General features: G+C 43.8%; 2 protein-coding genes across 3 annotated transcripts; one reads left to right on the forward strand and one right to left on the reverse strand.

The window, feature by feature from the left end:
- The first annotated feature begins 89 nt into the window (after positions 1 to 89).
- On the forward strand, positions 90 to 4,756 carry PDCD2 (programmed cell death 2). The gene is made up of 6 exons (XM_062490192.1): positions 90 to 441; positions 521 to 772; positions 1,137 to 1,313; positions 2,329 to 2,444; positions 3,692 to 3,808; positions 4,333 to 4,756. The coding sequence occupies exons 1-6, from the start codon at positions 138 to 140 to the stop codon at positions 4,495 to 4,497; spliced, it is 1,131 nt and encodes a 376-aa protein (XP_062346176.1). The 5' UTR covers positions 90 to 137; the 3' UTR covers positions 4,498 to 4,756.
- A 1,785-nt stretch (positions 4,757 to 6,541) lies between these two features.
- TBP (TATA-box binding protein) lies at positions 6,542 to 16,293 on the reverse strand. Of its 2 annotated transcripts, XM_062490195.1 has the most exons (8): positions 16,258 to 16,293; positions 14,420 to 14,658; positions 13,407 to 13,738; positions 12,244 to 12,331; positions 10,196 to 10,287; positions 8,865 to 9,032; positions 8,482 to 8,576; positions 6,542 to 7,278 (listed from the first exon to the last, which is right to left on the reverse strand). In XM_062490195.1, exons 2-8 carry the CDS (start codon positions 14,471 to 14,473, stop codon positions 7,199 to 7,201), a joined length of 909 nt encoding a protein of 302 aa, XP_062346179.1. In that variant the 5' UTR covers positions 14,474 to 14,658; positions 16,258 to 16,293; the 3' UTR covers positions 6,542 to 7,198. The 2 variants fall into 2 exon arrangements, with proteins under 2 accessions (XP_062346179.1, XP_062346178.1); XM_062490194.1 differs by lacking the exon at positions 16,258 to 16,293 and having other exon boundaries at positions 14,420 to 15,139.
- Positions 16,294 to 17,073: the final 780 nt, after the last annotated feature.

Raw genomic sequence — 17,073 nt, forward strand, 5'->3', positions numbered from 1 at the left:
CTCGTCTTTCAGGGTGTTTGCATTTCCCAGTCCCGCGGCAGAGAAGGGGAGCAGGGAGCGGGGCCGAGCCCGGAACGGGGCGGGCGGGGCGGGGCCGGCGGAGCGCCCGCCCCTCTCGGTGCCCGGCGGCAAGCGGCATGGCCGCCGGCGTGGTGGAGCTGGGTTTCGCGGCGGCGGCCGAGGGCCCGGGCGGTGCCTGGCGGCTGCGCAGCGCCTGCTTCCCCAGCAAGGTCGGGGGGCGGCCGGCGTGGCTGGGCGAGGCCGGGCTGCCGGGCCCCGCCGCTCTGCGCTGCGGCCGCTGCCAGCAGCCCTGCGCCTTCCTGCTCCAGCTGTACGCGCCGCTGCCCGGCCGTCCCGACGCCTTCCACCGCACCCTCTTCGTGTTCGCCTGCCGCAGCCCCGCCTGCTACCGCCTGGCGGGTCCGAGCGGGCCCTTCCGCGGTGAGGCGCGGGGGCGCAGGGAGGGATGGGGCGAGGGCCGCCGGCCGCCGCCCCGCTGACCGACGCGTCTCGCCCGCAGTGTTTCGGAACCAGCTGCCGTGGCGGAACGACACGTACTCCGAGGAGCCGCCCCCCGAGGAGCCGCCCCCGGGCCCGGCCCCCGCGCCCCCCCGGCGGCTGGGCAGCGGAGCCGCGCTCTGCCGCGTCTGCGGCTGCCTCGGGCCGCGCCGGTGCGGGCGCTGCCGCCGCGCCGCCTACTGCGGGCCCGAGCACCAGGCGCTGGACTGGCGGCACGGGCACCGCCGCTCCTGCGGGCGGCACGCCGCCGGAGGTGGGTCCGCGGCCATCAGGGACCTCTGGAACGGGGGCAGATCGACACGCGTGCCGGCCTGTGGTTAATACTGCGCCGAGCTGCCGAGCTGCAGATTTTGAGTTCTTAAATGCTGCTGCTAGCCCTGTCTGGTCTGCCTTCCGCAATGCACTTGGACTTAGAGAGGTTGTTCAAGGCACCAGCACCCCTGTTGCACTTTTCCGCTGTCCTTAACGTTAACAGTTTCTTACCTTCATGTCACGTCAGCAGTGGTGTAAATCTTTCTTGCTCGTGCAGTGTTTCTGCTGTGTAGTTTTTGGGGAGAAGGACAAAGGAGAAATACCGAGATGACTTTTTGAAGTGGTATCTGTCTTCTGTTTTCTAGATGACTCGGCAGATGCAATTCCAGAGCATAACGAATTCCTTTTTCCAGAATATGAAATTTTGATAGAACCTGAGGAACCGGAGTCTCCTGCTGACAGCAATGATGATGAACAAGGAGCTGAAGATACATCAAGGAATGTGAAAGAACGAGAGGAACTTGGAGCTGCAGGCGTTGCAGGTCAGAAATAAAATGCTACTTGTAATTCTTCCCAGTGATGCCTGTTACCACATCTTTAAAATATCAAATACTGTGATTTTTAAGCGTTTCTTGTAAACTGCTGGTGAAAAAAGGATAAATGTGTGGTCATTCGCAATGCTAGTTTGTTGTAAACATCCCATAATATAGGTTGCTTTTATGGGAGAGACTTATTAAGCTCTGACCCTAGGAGCTGTTGAAGCAGCAGTTCCTGCAGATAGCTCGGTGTTACAGTGTGTTAAGGAACAACTCAAGTGAGAAGGACAGGACTCTGAGCACCTACTGCTGGATGCTTTTGGAATCAGGAGAGTGTTAGATTGTCAGATTGTCTTGGCTTGACTTAGTTCAATTTGTCTTAATTTATGGAAGATAAAATTCTCTTCCCTCTGCTATCCTGGTTGAGGATATTTGAACTGACTTTGAATTAAGCAGTTGAAGTGCAGGCTCCTTCCTCCCTCCTCCCCCTAAATTCATGATGGGTTTGCTGTGACCACGCTGGCTTTGAACACACCTAGGGTGGAGAGTTTGTGGTGGTGCTAGGGAAGGATGCTGGGTTCCTGGTGGTCCTTTGCTGTGATCCAAAGTTGTCTCAAGAGTGTTTAGCGTCCCCCAGTTGATGTGGTTGTTGGAGTGTAACAGATACACTCTTCAGTGCTAAAAACTGAAGTCTGGCACATGCGCAGCACATGGGGCCTTTTACAGATGTCACATCCTGAAGGTTCTCAGTGATACCTGCTGGGACCCACAAACTATGGTAGATTAACTCATTCCATTTCCAGTATTCCAGTACTGACATCTATGTTTAAAATGCAACTAAAACTAGTAAACAGACCTGTGTGTGACCGAATCTTAACATGGCATAGAAAGAAAAAAACTCTTACATTTGTGCCAGAAAGGATTTACAAAGCAAAATGAATTTACACATGCTAATACTGTTTTTTAATTTTTAGTGTCTTGTATTAGCTTGTAACTTTTATTGTTCCTTTTTCTTGCTTAGATGAAGCATTTCAGTCCTTAGATGAAGAGACGTTGGAGGCAATGGCAAAACATGAGACTGAAGAAGAAAAGATCTTCAGAATGTTTAAAAAACAAGTAGCTGCTGAACCAGAGCAGGTCAGAAGATGGGCCGGCCTTTGAACGTAGTGGTTCTGACACAGCATCCTGCTGCACATGCAACATTTCACTGCCTTTTGTACCTAGTTAGAAATGGGGATGCCTCCTCATCCTCTACACACCTAACCCACACACTCTCAATCTTCCTTATGTACTGAACTTAATTCATGCCAAAATAAGAGTTTAGCACCTGTTCTTCCATCTTCAACGGCCGCTGGTCAGGATGAGATGGCACGAGGGTGCTGAATCCCCCACAGTGTGGAAGGAGCCACCATCCTGTCATGTGGTTCTAACCAAAGGACATGGGGAACCACTGCCCTGTTCCCCAGCCTGTGGCCTCTGGTTGGCCTTCCTTCTCAGCAGAAGAAAAACTGCAGAGAAGAGCTCTGTCACTGTCACCAGCTGCCCTGGGGGGTGGCTTGGCTTTTTTGAGGGTGAAGGAATTAGTAATGGCTTTAAAATTTCCACTATTTAAAACAGAAATCTTCCCCCCTTCCCCTCTGCTATTTCTTATTACTGCAAAAGGCTAGAAAGCTACTTTGTAAAACAAAACCATGGTCCCTGGTTTCAGTCCGAGAAGACACAGGCCTAAATCCATCAAAGTGGTGAAGAACATTCTCTCCCATGTTTTGCCTGGTAGCTGAGGGGTTAAGGTACACACTCAGAAAGTAGCAGACTTTGAGTCTGTTCCCTTCACTGCTTTAGGTATGTGCCTCACTCTCTCTGACCATCTCTCTACTGACTGATCTGTCTACATGTCCTTTTGCTGAAAATGCCTGATTTGCTAGTAACAGAAAAACAAAGGGTATGTCTGAAAATACCTTCTTGAATAGTCTGCTTGTATTTAGATGCAGAACTGCAAACAGAAAGATCTGGATTGCATTCCTGACTGTGTGCAGGTCTGTGTACTAATTATCCAGCTACTCTGTCTCAAGGCTGTAACATACACAACCTTCCATTTCTGGGTCTCTTGATTAGGGAAATACAAATCACTGCAAATGATCCCTGGATCACTGAAAAAATGCGATATGAATACTTGCATGATTCACATAGTTAAGAAAACTCATATAAGCAACCTGTCTTATTTAGAATGCTGCATTTGCAAATGACATTTTGCCATGGTTATTACTTCAAAGAACTGACCTTTTTCTGCTCCATCTACAGCTTTGTCTGTGTCACTAAACACCAATTTTATACCAAGATAAAAAGAATAGTCATGAGAACTTAAAATGTCTGCTGTATTTCAGATTATTAGATACTGCAGAGGAGAAGAAGGTCCACTGTGGGTGTCAGGTGAAAATAGGCCTGAAGAAAAAGACATCCCAAATTGTGTATGTGGTGCCAAAAGGAAATTTGAATTCCAGGTATGTTAGCTCATTTAAAAATAATACAGGTAATGTATTTCAGACTCAGGATCTAATTGACTCAGGATCCAATTAGCTTGTAATTCCAGCAAGAAGGTTGAAGTTGCAACAAACTAACTATGCTAAATGATTGTACAGAGCCTTTATTTACTCTTTTAAGTGCTTTTTCATTTCAACGTGCACATTATAAATAAGTTTGGCTGGAAATACTCAGCTGTAGAATTTTGAATACTAGAGGTGTATGTATGGCGAACACAATGTCATGCAAAGGCAAAACACAGTTACTAATGGAATTTAAAATGGTGGGAGGCTCACAGATCAGGCAACTCTTACAAAGTCAAATAAAAATTACCTAGAATTTCAAATTTATTTTATTTGAGCTGCCATATACATAGTAGCTTCAGCTGTGATTTTGGTGTAAGGGACTATAAATTCTTACACCAAACGCAGGACTGTTCTTCAGGAGAAGTGGGGAGAGGGAAGAAGTCTGTGGCCTGCCTCTGAACCTTTTGTTTTCCTTGAAGATTATGCCACAGCTCCTGAATCACCTTCAGGTTGACAGCCTCGGAGAGAGCATTGACTGGGGAACACTGGTGGTGTACACTTGTGCTGACAGCTGTGGTGGGGCAAATGAATACCTGGAAGAGTTCATATGGAAGCAAGACTATTCCATGGGCTGTACTTTATAAAGTTGAGTCATCCAAATGGAACACTTGATTTGTTTCACTGCATCTCTGTACTATGCAAACAAGTAATTGAACTGAAGTCACTGATAGTTATGCATCTTGTAACATGATAAAGCTGCTGTAACTAGACCTTGACAGCCTCTCTTGTGCTCCAGAGGAGCTTTTACTTCAACCTGGTAATGAAGCCAGATGTGTTTGTTCAGAAAACTTCATTTCAAATCTCATTTCTGAAAGTTTATTAAATAAAGATGAAAAACTTTTGGATTGGTGAAATTCTCTCTTGGTGGTAATGGAATTTCAGAAACTTAAAGGATTGTAGTCTGTCAGAATTTTCATTGGGCTACTCAAAAATTAACATTCATTCAAAGAAAAGCAGGCTACTGTAAACCCACTAGAGTGCTTATGTTGAAGAGCTGTACAGGAATCAGCTAAGACAAAGCTGCATAACCTTTTGCTGTGGAACTTAAATCCGCTTCCCTTTCTCAACAGGTACACAAAAACCTAACGTGGGAGTTTGTTGCATGTTCTGAGTGGTTAATTGAGATAAAACACTTAATTTTTGTGCCTTTTATCTGACTTAAAACTATTAGCCCCATGCAGAAGTAGTTTAACTTAGTTACCTGGTGCAGAAGCAGTTTAAACCAAGTCAGCCCTACCAGAACACATTTGTCTTGTTACACATTGCCTGTAGCAGCAGATTTTCACGCTGAATTGTACCTTAAGTCTGCCATCATTGGTAAAATTTAAAAATAAGTGTCCTCTGCAGGGATTCTTCTACTATATGACTGCCATATAGCTGAGGCAAGAGAAAAGTAAAACCATAATGCTAAGCTTTACTGTGGTAACTGCTTAACTACTCCTATGGCTCTGGCTGCATTTGCAGAAAAGGCTTCCTTGTGTGTTTCCTATTGAATTGACTTGTGTTACATATTCCCTTTTCCTGCTCCAACCATTCACGGCTGCGTACCTGTGACTCTGTGGGGCACACTGTGGGGGTTTTTGAAATCATTTAGATGTTGAAAGTACTCAAATAAGCAGGAAGAGAATGCTGTACCTGGAAGTGGTTTTGTTATAACAGTGGTTTTGTTTTAACAGTTGTGAAAGAGCAAACTGTCTTAAGTCACTGTAGTACAGCTTGAATGATTTTGTTGAAAACCATCCTAGGGTTTCTTAGGGCTTCAAGCTTTCTGAAGAGTTGAAGAGTTTTGTATGTAAGTTGGTAATAGTTCAGGTCCTGCAAAAGCATGGACAGCCACACAGTTATAGTCAGGAGCTCTCAGGATCCTTCATGAGCTCACAGCACAGAAGGCAATGCAGTGTTTGAGTATATCCTGCACAGCTACATTAATGAACAGCATCTTTCTGGAAGTATCCATGAAACCAGTCATTAAAACACCTGGAGAGACATTGGTGTAGAGAGAAAACTGAGGATTAAGGTCATTCAGGATTTGCAGTATTAAAGCCAGACAAAACTTAATTTTGTCTGGAATGAAACACCAACTTAGTAATGAGACCATTGTTGACATCCAGGTTAGTTTCAGATAAAAGCTGTTTGAAATAATGTGTAAGTCACAGAGAGGTTACTATTACTGTAAATTTACTGAAGAAAAAAAAAGTTTATTGTTAGTTCTCAGCCCATGAGGCTTTAAGCATGGTTCAGAAGGAAGATTATGTACATACTGACTCCAGTTGGAAGGACTTTGACATTTTACAGGAACACTAATATAGTGAGGCTGTCACAGCTGGTAAAATACAAAAGTAGTAATTTAAAGAAATTCTAGAAGCTAAGCAGGGGTCTATTGTTTCAATTCAGTCAAGGGCAGCTATTTAAGACTTGCCTAAATCCCATCTGTTGAACATAAGGCAACACATACTCAAAAACAAGCTTCTTTTAACCAGTCATCTCTTCTGCTTTAACGTATTGGAAATATTCAAGGTAGACATTCCCAAATATGTGACTGCTGGTATGCAAGCCAGAGCACTTAGATTGTCTCAAAACAACATGTCACTTATAGTTCATTTGCTATTAAAAAATTGATTAAATAAAAAAAAATTAAATTTATTTCATTCTACCAGCTGGGTAATTTTGAGATTTATTAAGACAGTTCCCATGGTTGTATAAACAGGGTTTATTGTACATGTGGAGTTGAAGAAAGAAAGAGAAGAAAGGAATATATTATATATATATGTACAGTGAGCCATTTTAATTAATAAATTTATTCTATCTTGCTTAATACTGGAAAGAGGGAATGTGTCTGGCACTAAAGAAATTTAAAATTGAAAAAATTTAAAAGCTAAAGTTCTGAAAATTATAAAAACCATGGTCTTAGGGAAGGAACTTAAAACATATATACATGGCAATTTAAGTGGTTTATACACTGAGTGACACAGTTGCATTTGTCTTTAAACCAACTTAGAGATTTTCTATTAATGGAACTGGCATTAAAACTATTTAAAAGCTAGAATATAAATAAAAGTTGGAGGGGCTACTCCAGGAACAGCCCAGTAAAGCAACTCACAGTAACTCAGTAGACATATTCAAGAATACAGTTCCCCTTGAGCATCAGGGAAGTAGGCACTAACTGGGAAATAGTCCATGTCCTGGTGTTGCAGTTGCACTGGAAGTCCATTTTTTGTTACTGCTGTGCCATACACAATACCTTTTAAAATATACCCCTGATTTCTCTGAAACATGTAGAAACTGTTACGTTGTCTTTCTGAATCCCTTTAAAATAGGATAGATGTTTTCAAATGCTTCATAGATTTCTGCTCGTACTTTAGCACCTGGAAAAAGAGAAGGGATTAAAATAGTTTGTACCTTTCACCAAATACTTAATAATTTTAGCTTTTAGAATGTGTATTTGAATGCAACCCTATATAAAACCTATGTGTATCCATAAATCTCTATTTTTACAATACTTTTTAACAAATTTCATGGAGATCTTACATTACCAGCTTTCTCTGTTTAATCTGACAACTGCTAAAACTTTAACTAGCATCTCCGTCAGAATGCTATGTTGCAAATGAAATTTTCATATACATAATTTCCACAGGAGACCCGACAACAGAGCACAGTCCTGTAGGATTTTGTGCAGATAGGCCTAACTGGTGGAGCTTTTTTTGAGAGTGTGAATATCAGGGGGAGGAAGGTCTGGCAATGGAGACCACTGCAGAGGACTGCATTTCTCCACACTGCAGGGACATGATCCTTCTTTTGTCTGTGGGTCTTGTAGATTTTTTTCTCCGTAGTAAGACACAGCATAAGAGGAAGGGAGTAGGTTGAGCACCTAAGGTTGAGGAAGTCCTAGAGCTCAAGTATGTCCCCTTCTTTGGCTGCTGTATCATAAAGCATGGCAGCAGACTGCAACCATGCTGCCAAAGAAAAGCTAGCTCAGTCACACATGCTCAGCCATCTTTCAGATTTTGCCAAAGAGATCACCTGCATTCTTACAGCTTTTTGGGCACCTGCATACCTGACTAGGGCTCATGATCACTGTTGTTTTGATCTAGCCAAATATGCTGTTTCTTTGTGCATTCTCATCTGTTAAGGAATATGGTGCAGGTAAGCACTGTGTGCAGTGTCAGTGCTGAGCTGCAGGCTGAGTTCTGGGTGCAGGACCCTCAGGCAGGAAGCCTGAACTGCTGAATCTTTGCATAACAAAGCGTGGTGCCTAGCCCTGAAGAAAACCTGGTCTGACCCGATGAGTGGGGTGTGTAGGGAGTCAAGCAGGCCACCTGTTGGTTTTGCTGGAGATGGTCACTGCAAACAGGCTTTGGTTCTACTGCAGCTGGTGTGCCTCCAACTTCCAGAGTGGCTACTGGATGGCTGCACAGGGAAGTTTCCTTGACATTACCACCCATTGAATACTCTATTAACTCTCCTTTCTCAGCACTGTCATCTCTAAAGGAAATGTAACTGGCAGCTTATGTATCCCTGTAATACAGTCCAAATCTCACCTCTTGGAGTAAGATACTGTCTTCACTTACCAGTTAAAACCACTTTTCCAGAAACAAAAATAAGCAGAACAATTCTTGGCTTAATCATTCTGTAGATTAAGCCAGGAAACAATTCTGGCTCGTAGCTGTAAGAGAAGAGAGAGTGTTTAAATGTGCTTGCAGACCCAGCCTATCTTCCGGGCCCAGCCTAGGACTGGGCAGAGCAGATGTAGACTTCCCTGAAACTTGGGGAGGGTAGCAGGGAAGATCATTTTGACAAATTCACACTGGGCAGCCTCAGTTACACCTGAGGCAGTGCACAGATGGGAACAAAGATACAGGTTTCCCTGTGGTGCAAGGGAATAATCTAAACAGATGTCACTTTCTAAGACAGTATGCAACAAGAATGAAAAATAAGCAAGCCTTTTTTTTACCTGCTGAACTGCTGGTGTGTGAGTACCAATCCTTCCAGTCTGATGGGAAATTTCACATCACAGCTGCCCACCATATTCTGAATTTTAAAATCCAAAAATTTTGCAGGAAAACCCAGTTTCTGAACAACTCTTGCATACTTCCTTGCTGCCAGTCTGGATTGCTCCTCACTGAAGTGCGAAAAGGATATCTGTATTACTGCCTCAGTTACGTAAAACTTCAAGCAAACAGCATTAAACCACAAATACCTAACTGGGGAATAAAAGTCTGTGTGGAGGGAGAAGAGAGTTCACATGTAATATTTTTACATTCAAAGTTAACAACTAACACTGACTGGTTTTCATGCTAATTTTGGGAATAGGCTCCTGGACACCACTAGTGTTGCATTCATTGTTCAAGAGACACAAAACAGTAAATTATAAATCCATACATCTTACAGTTTTAAAATACTGACCAGAGGCACTCTAATGGAACATTAAGATTCTTACTTAAGTTTTCACTGTAGAACAACCTCGAACTACTACTGCTAGAAAACACGTATTTCTATAAAAATCTGTCAACTGGCAAAATCTTCCACTTGATTCTGCCCAGGCATTCAAGCGTGGGTTTAACACAACTGCACAGCCTTTCCCACTGTTGCAGAATTCAGTCTGCTTCAGGTTTGTAAACCATTGAGTATTTGTTTGCTCCTGATGCAGAGTAAGACAACTTGAATTTCAAGTGTCACCAGGCAGAGAAAGTGCTTCCCTGTACAGATCTATTCATTCATCTCTGCTCATTAGTTTATTCCTTCTGGATTCCTAGCAGACTTCTTCAGAGCAGAATTTCTCTCCTGCCCACCAGAGTTAAGCTTATGTTTAGTTTTCAATTCTTGTGCTTCAGTGGTCATGTTAAGAACAGATCAGACTACAGGAACCAGAGATTTGGAACTCCTGTCTTGTGATGAATGAAGCTATTCATATATAAAATCCTTCTGTCACCATCCTTACACTTTAAGCTGTTCCAATGCATAGTTGATGAATTTTTTTAAATTATTAGAAAAAGCAGATAACTGCAAGTCCAAAAAATTGAATATAATAACCTCTGCAAACCAGTTTATCAGACTGAATGAAAATATAGTAGCTCTATTCAGAAATAGAACTACTACTTCCCCATAAGTTAGAAGTCCCTTCAATCATGAACAGGCATTTTCTGTAGAAGTGTGTATAATCTGAAGCAACTGTGAAGCAAGATTAGTTGTACCTGTACAACTTTCATGTGTATATATAAACAAGCATCAAGGTACAAGAGAAAAGACAGCCTGAATTAGTTTGCTTGTAATGCCTAAACATACCTTTTTGCTCCTGTGCACACCATTTTTCCAGAGCTGAATATCAGTGCAGTAGTACGTGGTTCTCTTATTCTCATAATAACAGCAGCAAAACGCTGAAGTGTGAGCATTGAGACTGTTAGTGATATACTGCTGTCATCATTACATTAAAACCAAATCTGCATCATCTAAGCAGCAAATTACATTGTAGTGCAAGGAAAACTAAGGTCAAACATACTCACAGATCACTCAAGTTTACTTGAAATGCTTAAACCATGAATACCTTCAAGCACACACTGAGAAGGTAGAGCCAGGCAGGAAGGATATTTACCAGTGCATTCCTATTAATCTCTCATTACTATATATGCAACATACAAATAACACTAACATTTGCATCAGAGCAGTTGAAACAATTTTTAAAATAAATTTACACTGTATGTGTTGAAATGTTCTCTCTTGTAAGTAGGATGGAAGACTACCCAAAAAAAAAAAGGGAGTGTTACAGTACCAGCAAACAGAACAGCTGGAGATCAAAGTCCTGTGTAAACAGAAGTCACCTCAGCTACCACAGGAGGACACAGCAGCCCAATTGGCTCTAGCTTTTCATCCTAAGTAAGCATTTCCAAATATTCCTAAATTCCTTGAAGTAGGAGGTACTGGAAACTGATGTGGGCACGCACGCACACACACGCACACACACGCGCACACACGCGCACACACGCGCACACACACACCAACCCCTGTTTGTTATATTTAACTGGGAAAAGCTCACCCTGCAGTCCCATGATTTGTTCTGCTGACATAACCAAGGAGGTAGCGTGGGTTACCCAACAGCACATTTGTCAAAATATGATTTAAATAATATAGCCAAACAACATCTTTCTTTGATAGATGAATGTACTGACTAAACGTCAGGAGTGTGTTACATAACCCTTCTATCCCTCTGCCATGGAAAAGTGTTTCGTATCGATTATTCTAGCCTACAAGTTTTACACAGCCACCTACCCCCTACCTTAGGAGTTACCAAGGCATGCTCAAATTTTTGCTGCACTAAGATCTTACAATTATGTAATAGCATCACAGGTATAAACTTACAGTAACAGTCATTTATCATATATGCCTGCATGCGTGCTTTAACCTTTGAGAACAGAGTTCAGGTCAACTGCAGCAAAACACTAAATACTGAAACAAAAAACCCACACACACCCCCAAGAAAACTGAAGCCTTCCCAAGAAAAGCCAATTCAACTATGTGACATCTAAACTTTTATTACTGTCCAGCTACTGTTGTTGCAAAGAACATTTTTGAGAGGAGCCACCTAAAATAAACATGAAGCAACATTATTTTCTTCATTTAATGCTCCAGGTCCTTTGCTGTTGTTCAGATTTTCCAAGCTAAAAAGAAGCCACTTATTTAGAGCCCCACTACTATTAAGAAGCAGCCGGCAACTATGAAGCCAATATGCAAAAAAATCAAATTAATTTTGCTCCATTTTGATGTTTCACCAAAACTTAGCCATCAGAAGGAATGATATGGCAGTAGTACTGGAGGAGAACATGAGAGAACAGAGGGTAAGCAAGACTATGAAAAATAAGTGAAAGCCCTGCAACCAGAAAAATTCCAGAGGAGCAGCTAGGTGGAGGTGCAGGAGCCCAGGATTTGAATTCTTCTTTCCCTTCTCCTTGTTGGGAGATAGGGAACAAGATTTCATCATCAGACATTTCACAGTAATATGCAAAAAGTGCTCACTGAGCACTACAAACAAATATACCCATATGAATAGCAGCAGAGACGAGCTATACCACAAAAAGCTTGGCCAGGCTATTACACTGTTGGTTGAGGTTTGTCTAAATCTAACAACTTACAAGCCGGTGCACATCACAGCTACCTCAGCATAAAAATGCTTTTTACTAATTTGAACATCCCAAGTTTATCAGGTTTCCCCTCTTAACTACAGTATAAAACTGCATATATAGCAGGTAGGTTTTTCAGTCTATTGCAGCAGCCTGCAGCCACAACCTGTGCCTTTAATTTATCTGTTACAGGATGAACTCTTAATACATTTCTCTTACCTTGGGATTATATTCAGCATTTCGGGCACGAAGTGCAATAGTTTTTAGGTCAAGTTTGCAACCAAGATTCACTGTGGACACAATATTCCTAAAGACAGATCAGAGAAATATATTAAAAAGGCAATAAGGAATTCATGCGTCTTCCTCATTTTTAACCAAGCCTAATCAATTTTTTTTATTATTTTGTCTCTGCAAGCGAGTTTGAATGGCATCTTTCCTACTAACAGGAGCACCAAGCAGTGTTTTGGCTCAGTGGAACCTCCTTTTGTAGGGCAGAAGCTCCTAAGGCTGATTCCTGCTGATTCCTTCTTATCTGTCAGCTACTATGAAAAGTGTCCCCTGAGAAGAATCTCTATTTCAGTTTGGCAGGAAAAATTACTGATGCTGAGAGCCCTCACCACAATCAGAGAAGCTGCTGGAAACAGGAGAAAATGAGATAGTACCATCTGAAATTTTCCTTGCTATGCCCTTCAAAGAGGTGGGTGCAGAACTAAGTGGGAATGACTCCAGAGGTAAATTCATTGCCAGAAGATGGGATACCAGGTCTCCAGAAAGTGTAAAAAAGTTACTAGATAAAAAACTTTGTTTTCTGGGAAAACCCTGAAATGTAAAGGTCCTCAGTGAGGGGAAAAAATTTTAAAAATATGGGAAACTACTCTTTCAATTCATGGTATTAACCATTTCTCTTTGTCCCTTCCATAAATTTCTGAAATAGTCTCTTTAAAACTGAAGTTCACTGAAAATACTTTCACACCAAAACTTAGAACTAGTTCTAGGGATTTTTCCTTTCTCACAAACTCAGTGTTAGTCATGCATTGGAAAAGGGAACATCATGAACTCCTGAAGTGCATGGAGTTAAAAATTATGATAGTGTTATATTAAGACATATAAAAACCTCCACTGGCATGCTTCAAAGATGTACCATTGACAAATCTCTAAGAAACTGTTTATATTACTAAGCTATTTAGTAATGAAGCTAAGCTAAAAATAAAAGTAAAAATTAGTCATATTGCTAGAGACTCATAAATTCTCAGGACCTCATAAATTCTCAGGACCTCCCTTCTCACCAAAATCCAGTACCTAATTCCTGATGTACTGTGGTCCTAAGTCTTTAAAGGTCTGCCTGAGAAAGGACATGATGCATTAAAACACGGGGCACTCACTGTAGTTGTGGCACTATGCCAGAGCTCTCTGATGCCGGAGTTGCAGGAGTTATTGGAGTCATTGGAGTCATTGGAGAGGGGTACAGAGGTGTGGTTCCTGGTAAAGGGGCTGTGGTAAGAGTCTGTGAATGGAAGAGCTGGGGGGTTTGACCAGATGTTCCCTGTGTCGCTTGCTGTGACGTGGATTGCTGTGCTGCTTGCTGCTGCTGCTGCTGCCGCTGCTGTTCCTCCAAAATGGACAGACTGTTGGTGCTCTGGACAGGCTGCGGTGTCAGTCCTGTGCCATATGGCATCATTGGGCTGAAAATTGGAATTCCTGGAGTCATTGCACCCTACAGAAGTAAATGTGACACAAAAACCACAGATCGTGATGACTCCATTTTGTTTTCAAGAGACAAAGTTTTCGGGAGGGGTCTAAAAATAAATCTATGTTAGCTGAGTTGCTCATACCAAACCTGAAGCATACAGTAGTAAATCATTAAAACCAGAAAATCCTTGGAAATTAAGCTGGTCTACAGAATAAAGTACTACCCAAAGGAATCTAGGGGCATGACATGCTTCTCACACTATCTTGCAAGCATGTCTCAACTTTGACCCACAATTTAACTCGAAATTGTTTGAACACCAATTGTGCTCCTGTACCCAATGCATTCATAGCCCAGCAACAATCCATTATGTACAGAGTTTAAGGAGCAACCACCAAAATAAAATTAATCTTTCCAACTTGTCAGTCATGTTTCAACTTAAGAGGAACCCCATTAAGATAATGCCACACATATTCTTACACTCCATGTATAAGAAACCATGTATTTCTTACACTTCTGGATATAGACATCAGTGGTTTTGAAATTGTGGTTTTTACTAGTATTTTACTATTATTTAGTATTATTTGATACCTAACAGAATTTTTCAGATCTGCAAACAAAAAAAAAAAAAAACAGATGCAAAAAAGAGAAAACATGTTCATAAATGAAATTCAGATCACAGTTACATCTTAAATAATTTGTTTTTACCTGAGGGGAGGCTAAGCCTTGAGCGTAGGGTGGCAAACTGTTGTTCTGATCCATGATTCCAGTTACTTCTTTGGTGAGGCCGGAAGTATTTCTTTTGATTTAAATAAACTTCAAATCCTAGAGATTTTTTTAACCGTTTAAAACATTCCAGCAAAGTAGCTTTTAAAGCCAAGCTGAAAGTGTTAGGAAAACATCAGCTTCAGAGAAATATGTTATGAGTCTAAAACACTAACCAAAGCCTGGAAAGAAAAAAACAGTAATATCTTGAGAATAATATCTAAACACAAACCAAAAAGCAAACCTATCAGCTGCTGACTCAGATAAGAGACACCCACGTACAAATACATATAAGAATATTCACGTGTACGCACACACGCCATGCACAATCCATAAAAATAACCTTTTTCAGGCACACTCCATAGAAATTTTGCAGTATGATTCTGCTGAAGTCCCTGGCAGGTTACCTGACTCACTTGGGCAGGCCTCTGTCCATCCAAACCCTGCTGCACAAACAGCTCAAGCTGCTGATGCTCTCTACTCCAAGCTTTGCTTTAGCTGTAAAAGCACTGATTTTTTAAGAATTTAATTCCCCTACTGACAAGCTTACAAGCCACACTGCTTGTAAGTCTCTTCCTGGCCATTTTAAGGCTTGGGCTTTCAAAAATAATTTTTTATTTCTATGAGAAAAGCATCGCCGCTCAAATCAGAGCAAGGAAAACCTCTTCCACTCAATTCCATAAAATAAAGCACTAGCAAATTTCAAACTGTAATGACATGCATTTAATGAGGAAAAAATAAATATGTGAAAACCAATTTCAAGTATACAAGTGGAAATACAATGATTTTCTCTCGTTTTTTAACTATACTTCTGTTGCTGTGTTATGGAAATAAACAACAGAAGCAGAGAATCTAAATGTTATGATAGTAATGATATAAAATATTATCTCATTACTTTGTAAGTTTCTTAACTATTGCTGAGAAATACTCAAGGTCATAATCAGGCCAGAGGCAGGCCACCTCAAAATCTGAAGACAACCTATTCAGCTTCTCTTTTTTTAAGACATAAGAGCTTAGAACTACATTAATATTTACATTGCAGCTAAAAAGGCCTGCTTTTTTCCACCCACGGCCGTAAGATAGTATCATCTTTACCCTCACCAAAGGTATCAAGCAAGAGCACCCAGCTTTTACAACGCGGGTACATTAGAAAACTAAACATTTTTCCTGGAAGAAACAAAGTCAACTCCTCGACAGCCGAGCTGTTTGGTAACAAGGCTGGAGACCAGGCATGCCAAAACCTGCAGCCAGGGCACCGTCTACCTAGAGGTCCCTGCTGTCTGCACCCACTTAACACCGCTTGCTCGGATCTCCGCTACAAACGTCGGGCGACGTTTCGGTCGAGGGAACAGAGTCCAGATGCAGGAGACAGCCCGGAGGAGGCCCCGACCCAGCCCCGAGGCCCCTTCCGTGCTCCCCACCAGCCACACGGCAGCGCCCGGCGTGCGGCCACAGCCTGCCCGCGCCCCCCGCTCCCCATCCCACACCGGCCCCGGCCCCGCGCGGCCCCCGCCGCTCTCGCAGGGTCCCGCCGCTGCCCGCCCCCGAGCCCCCGAGCCGCGGCGGAGGACAGAAAGGCGGCCGCCGCCTCCGCGCCCAGGGAGTCCCTCCCCGCTTCTCCCGCCCCGGCTCAGGCCGCCCCGGAGGTGCGGAGCCAGCCCGGCCCGCGCTCCGTCCCCGCCCCTCCAGGCCCGGCCTGCCCCGCACCATCGCGGCCCCACCGGCCCGCCCGCGGCCAGGGGGCGAGCGGCGGCCGCGGGGAAGAGCCGGGCACTCGGTACCTGGCGCTCGCTCCGCTCCCGCCGCGCTCAGCGCCCGCCGGAGCCCGGCCGCGCCCCGCCCCCCGCGCCACCGGCGCGCCCGGCGCGTCACTTCCCGCCGCCAGCGGGACAAGAGCTTCGCAGGGAGGAGCCTTGGGAAACTGCACAAGGGCGAGGGCCGGGTGCTGCACCTGGGGAGGGGTAACCACGTGCACGGCACGGTCTGGGGGCAACCCGCTGGGAAGCAGCTCTGTGGAGAAGGTCCTGGGGCTCCTGGTGGACGCCAGGCTGCCCGTGAGCCAACAGTGGCCTTGTGGCCAAGAAGGCCAGTGCTGTCCAGGGGTGCATTAGGAAGAGCATTGCCAGCAGGTCGATCCTGACCCTCTACGCGGCCCTGGTGAGGCACATCCGGAGTGCTGTGTCCTGTTCTGGGCTCCTCAGTCCAGGAGAGACATGGAGCTCCTGGAGCAGATGCAGCAGGACTACAGAGATGATTAAGAGATTGGAGCTTCACTTCTGAGGAAGGGCTGGGGGACCTGGGCCTGTTCAGCCTGGAGAAGAGACAACTGAGAGGGGACCTGATCAATGTGAATAAATATCTAAAGGGTGGGTGTGAAGAGCATTCGTCTTGGCTGATCTTGGTGGTGTCAAGCAGATACTGATACACAGGAAGTTTGACCTGGATATGAGGAAGAACTTCTTCACTGTGCAGGTGACCAAGCACTGGAGGAGATTGTCCTGAGAGGGTGTGGAGTCTCCCTCACTGGAGATGTTCAAGAACCATGTGGACACAATCCTGTGCCAGGTGCTTTGGGATGGCCCTGCTTGAGCAGGGAG

Source organism: Cinclus cinclus, chromosome 3 (assembly GCF_963662255.1).
Source record: "Cinclus cinclus chromosome 3, bCinCin1.1, whole genome shotgun sequence".
NCBI classification, from domain to species: domain Eukaryota; kingdom Metazoa; phylum Chordata; class Aves; order Passeriformes; family Cinclidae; genus Cinclus; species Cinclus cinclus.

Coding starts and splice junctions, on each gene's coding strand:
- PDCD2 (XM_062490192.1), top strand. CDS start 138: ATGGCCGCCGGCGTGGTGGAGCTGGGTTTCGCGGCGGCGGCCGAGGGC. Junction 1,314..2,328: donor TGGAGCTGCAGGCGTTGCAG/GTCAGAAATAAA, acceptor TTTCTTGCTTAG/ATGAAGCATTTCAGTCCTTA. Junction 2,445..3,691: donor TAGCTGCTGAACCAGAGCAG/GTCAGAAGATGG, acceptor GCTGTATTTCAG/ATTATTAGATACTGCAGAGG.
- TBP (XM_062490195.1), bottom strand. CDS start 14,473: ATGGATCAGAACAACAGTTTGCCACCCTACGCTCAAGGCTTAGCCTCC. Junction 12,332..13,406: donor GGCATAGTGCCACAACTACA/GTGAGTGCCCCG, acceptor ATCTGTCTTTAG/GAATATTGTGTCCACAGTGA. Junction 7,279..8,481: donor TGGAAAAGTGGTTTTAACTG/GTAAGTGAAGAC, acceptor CTCTTTTTCCAG/GTGCTAAAGTACGAGCAGAA.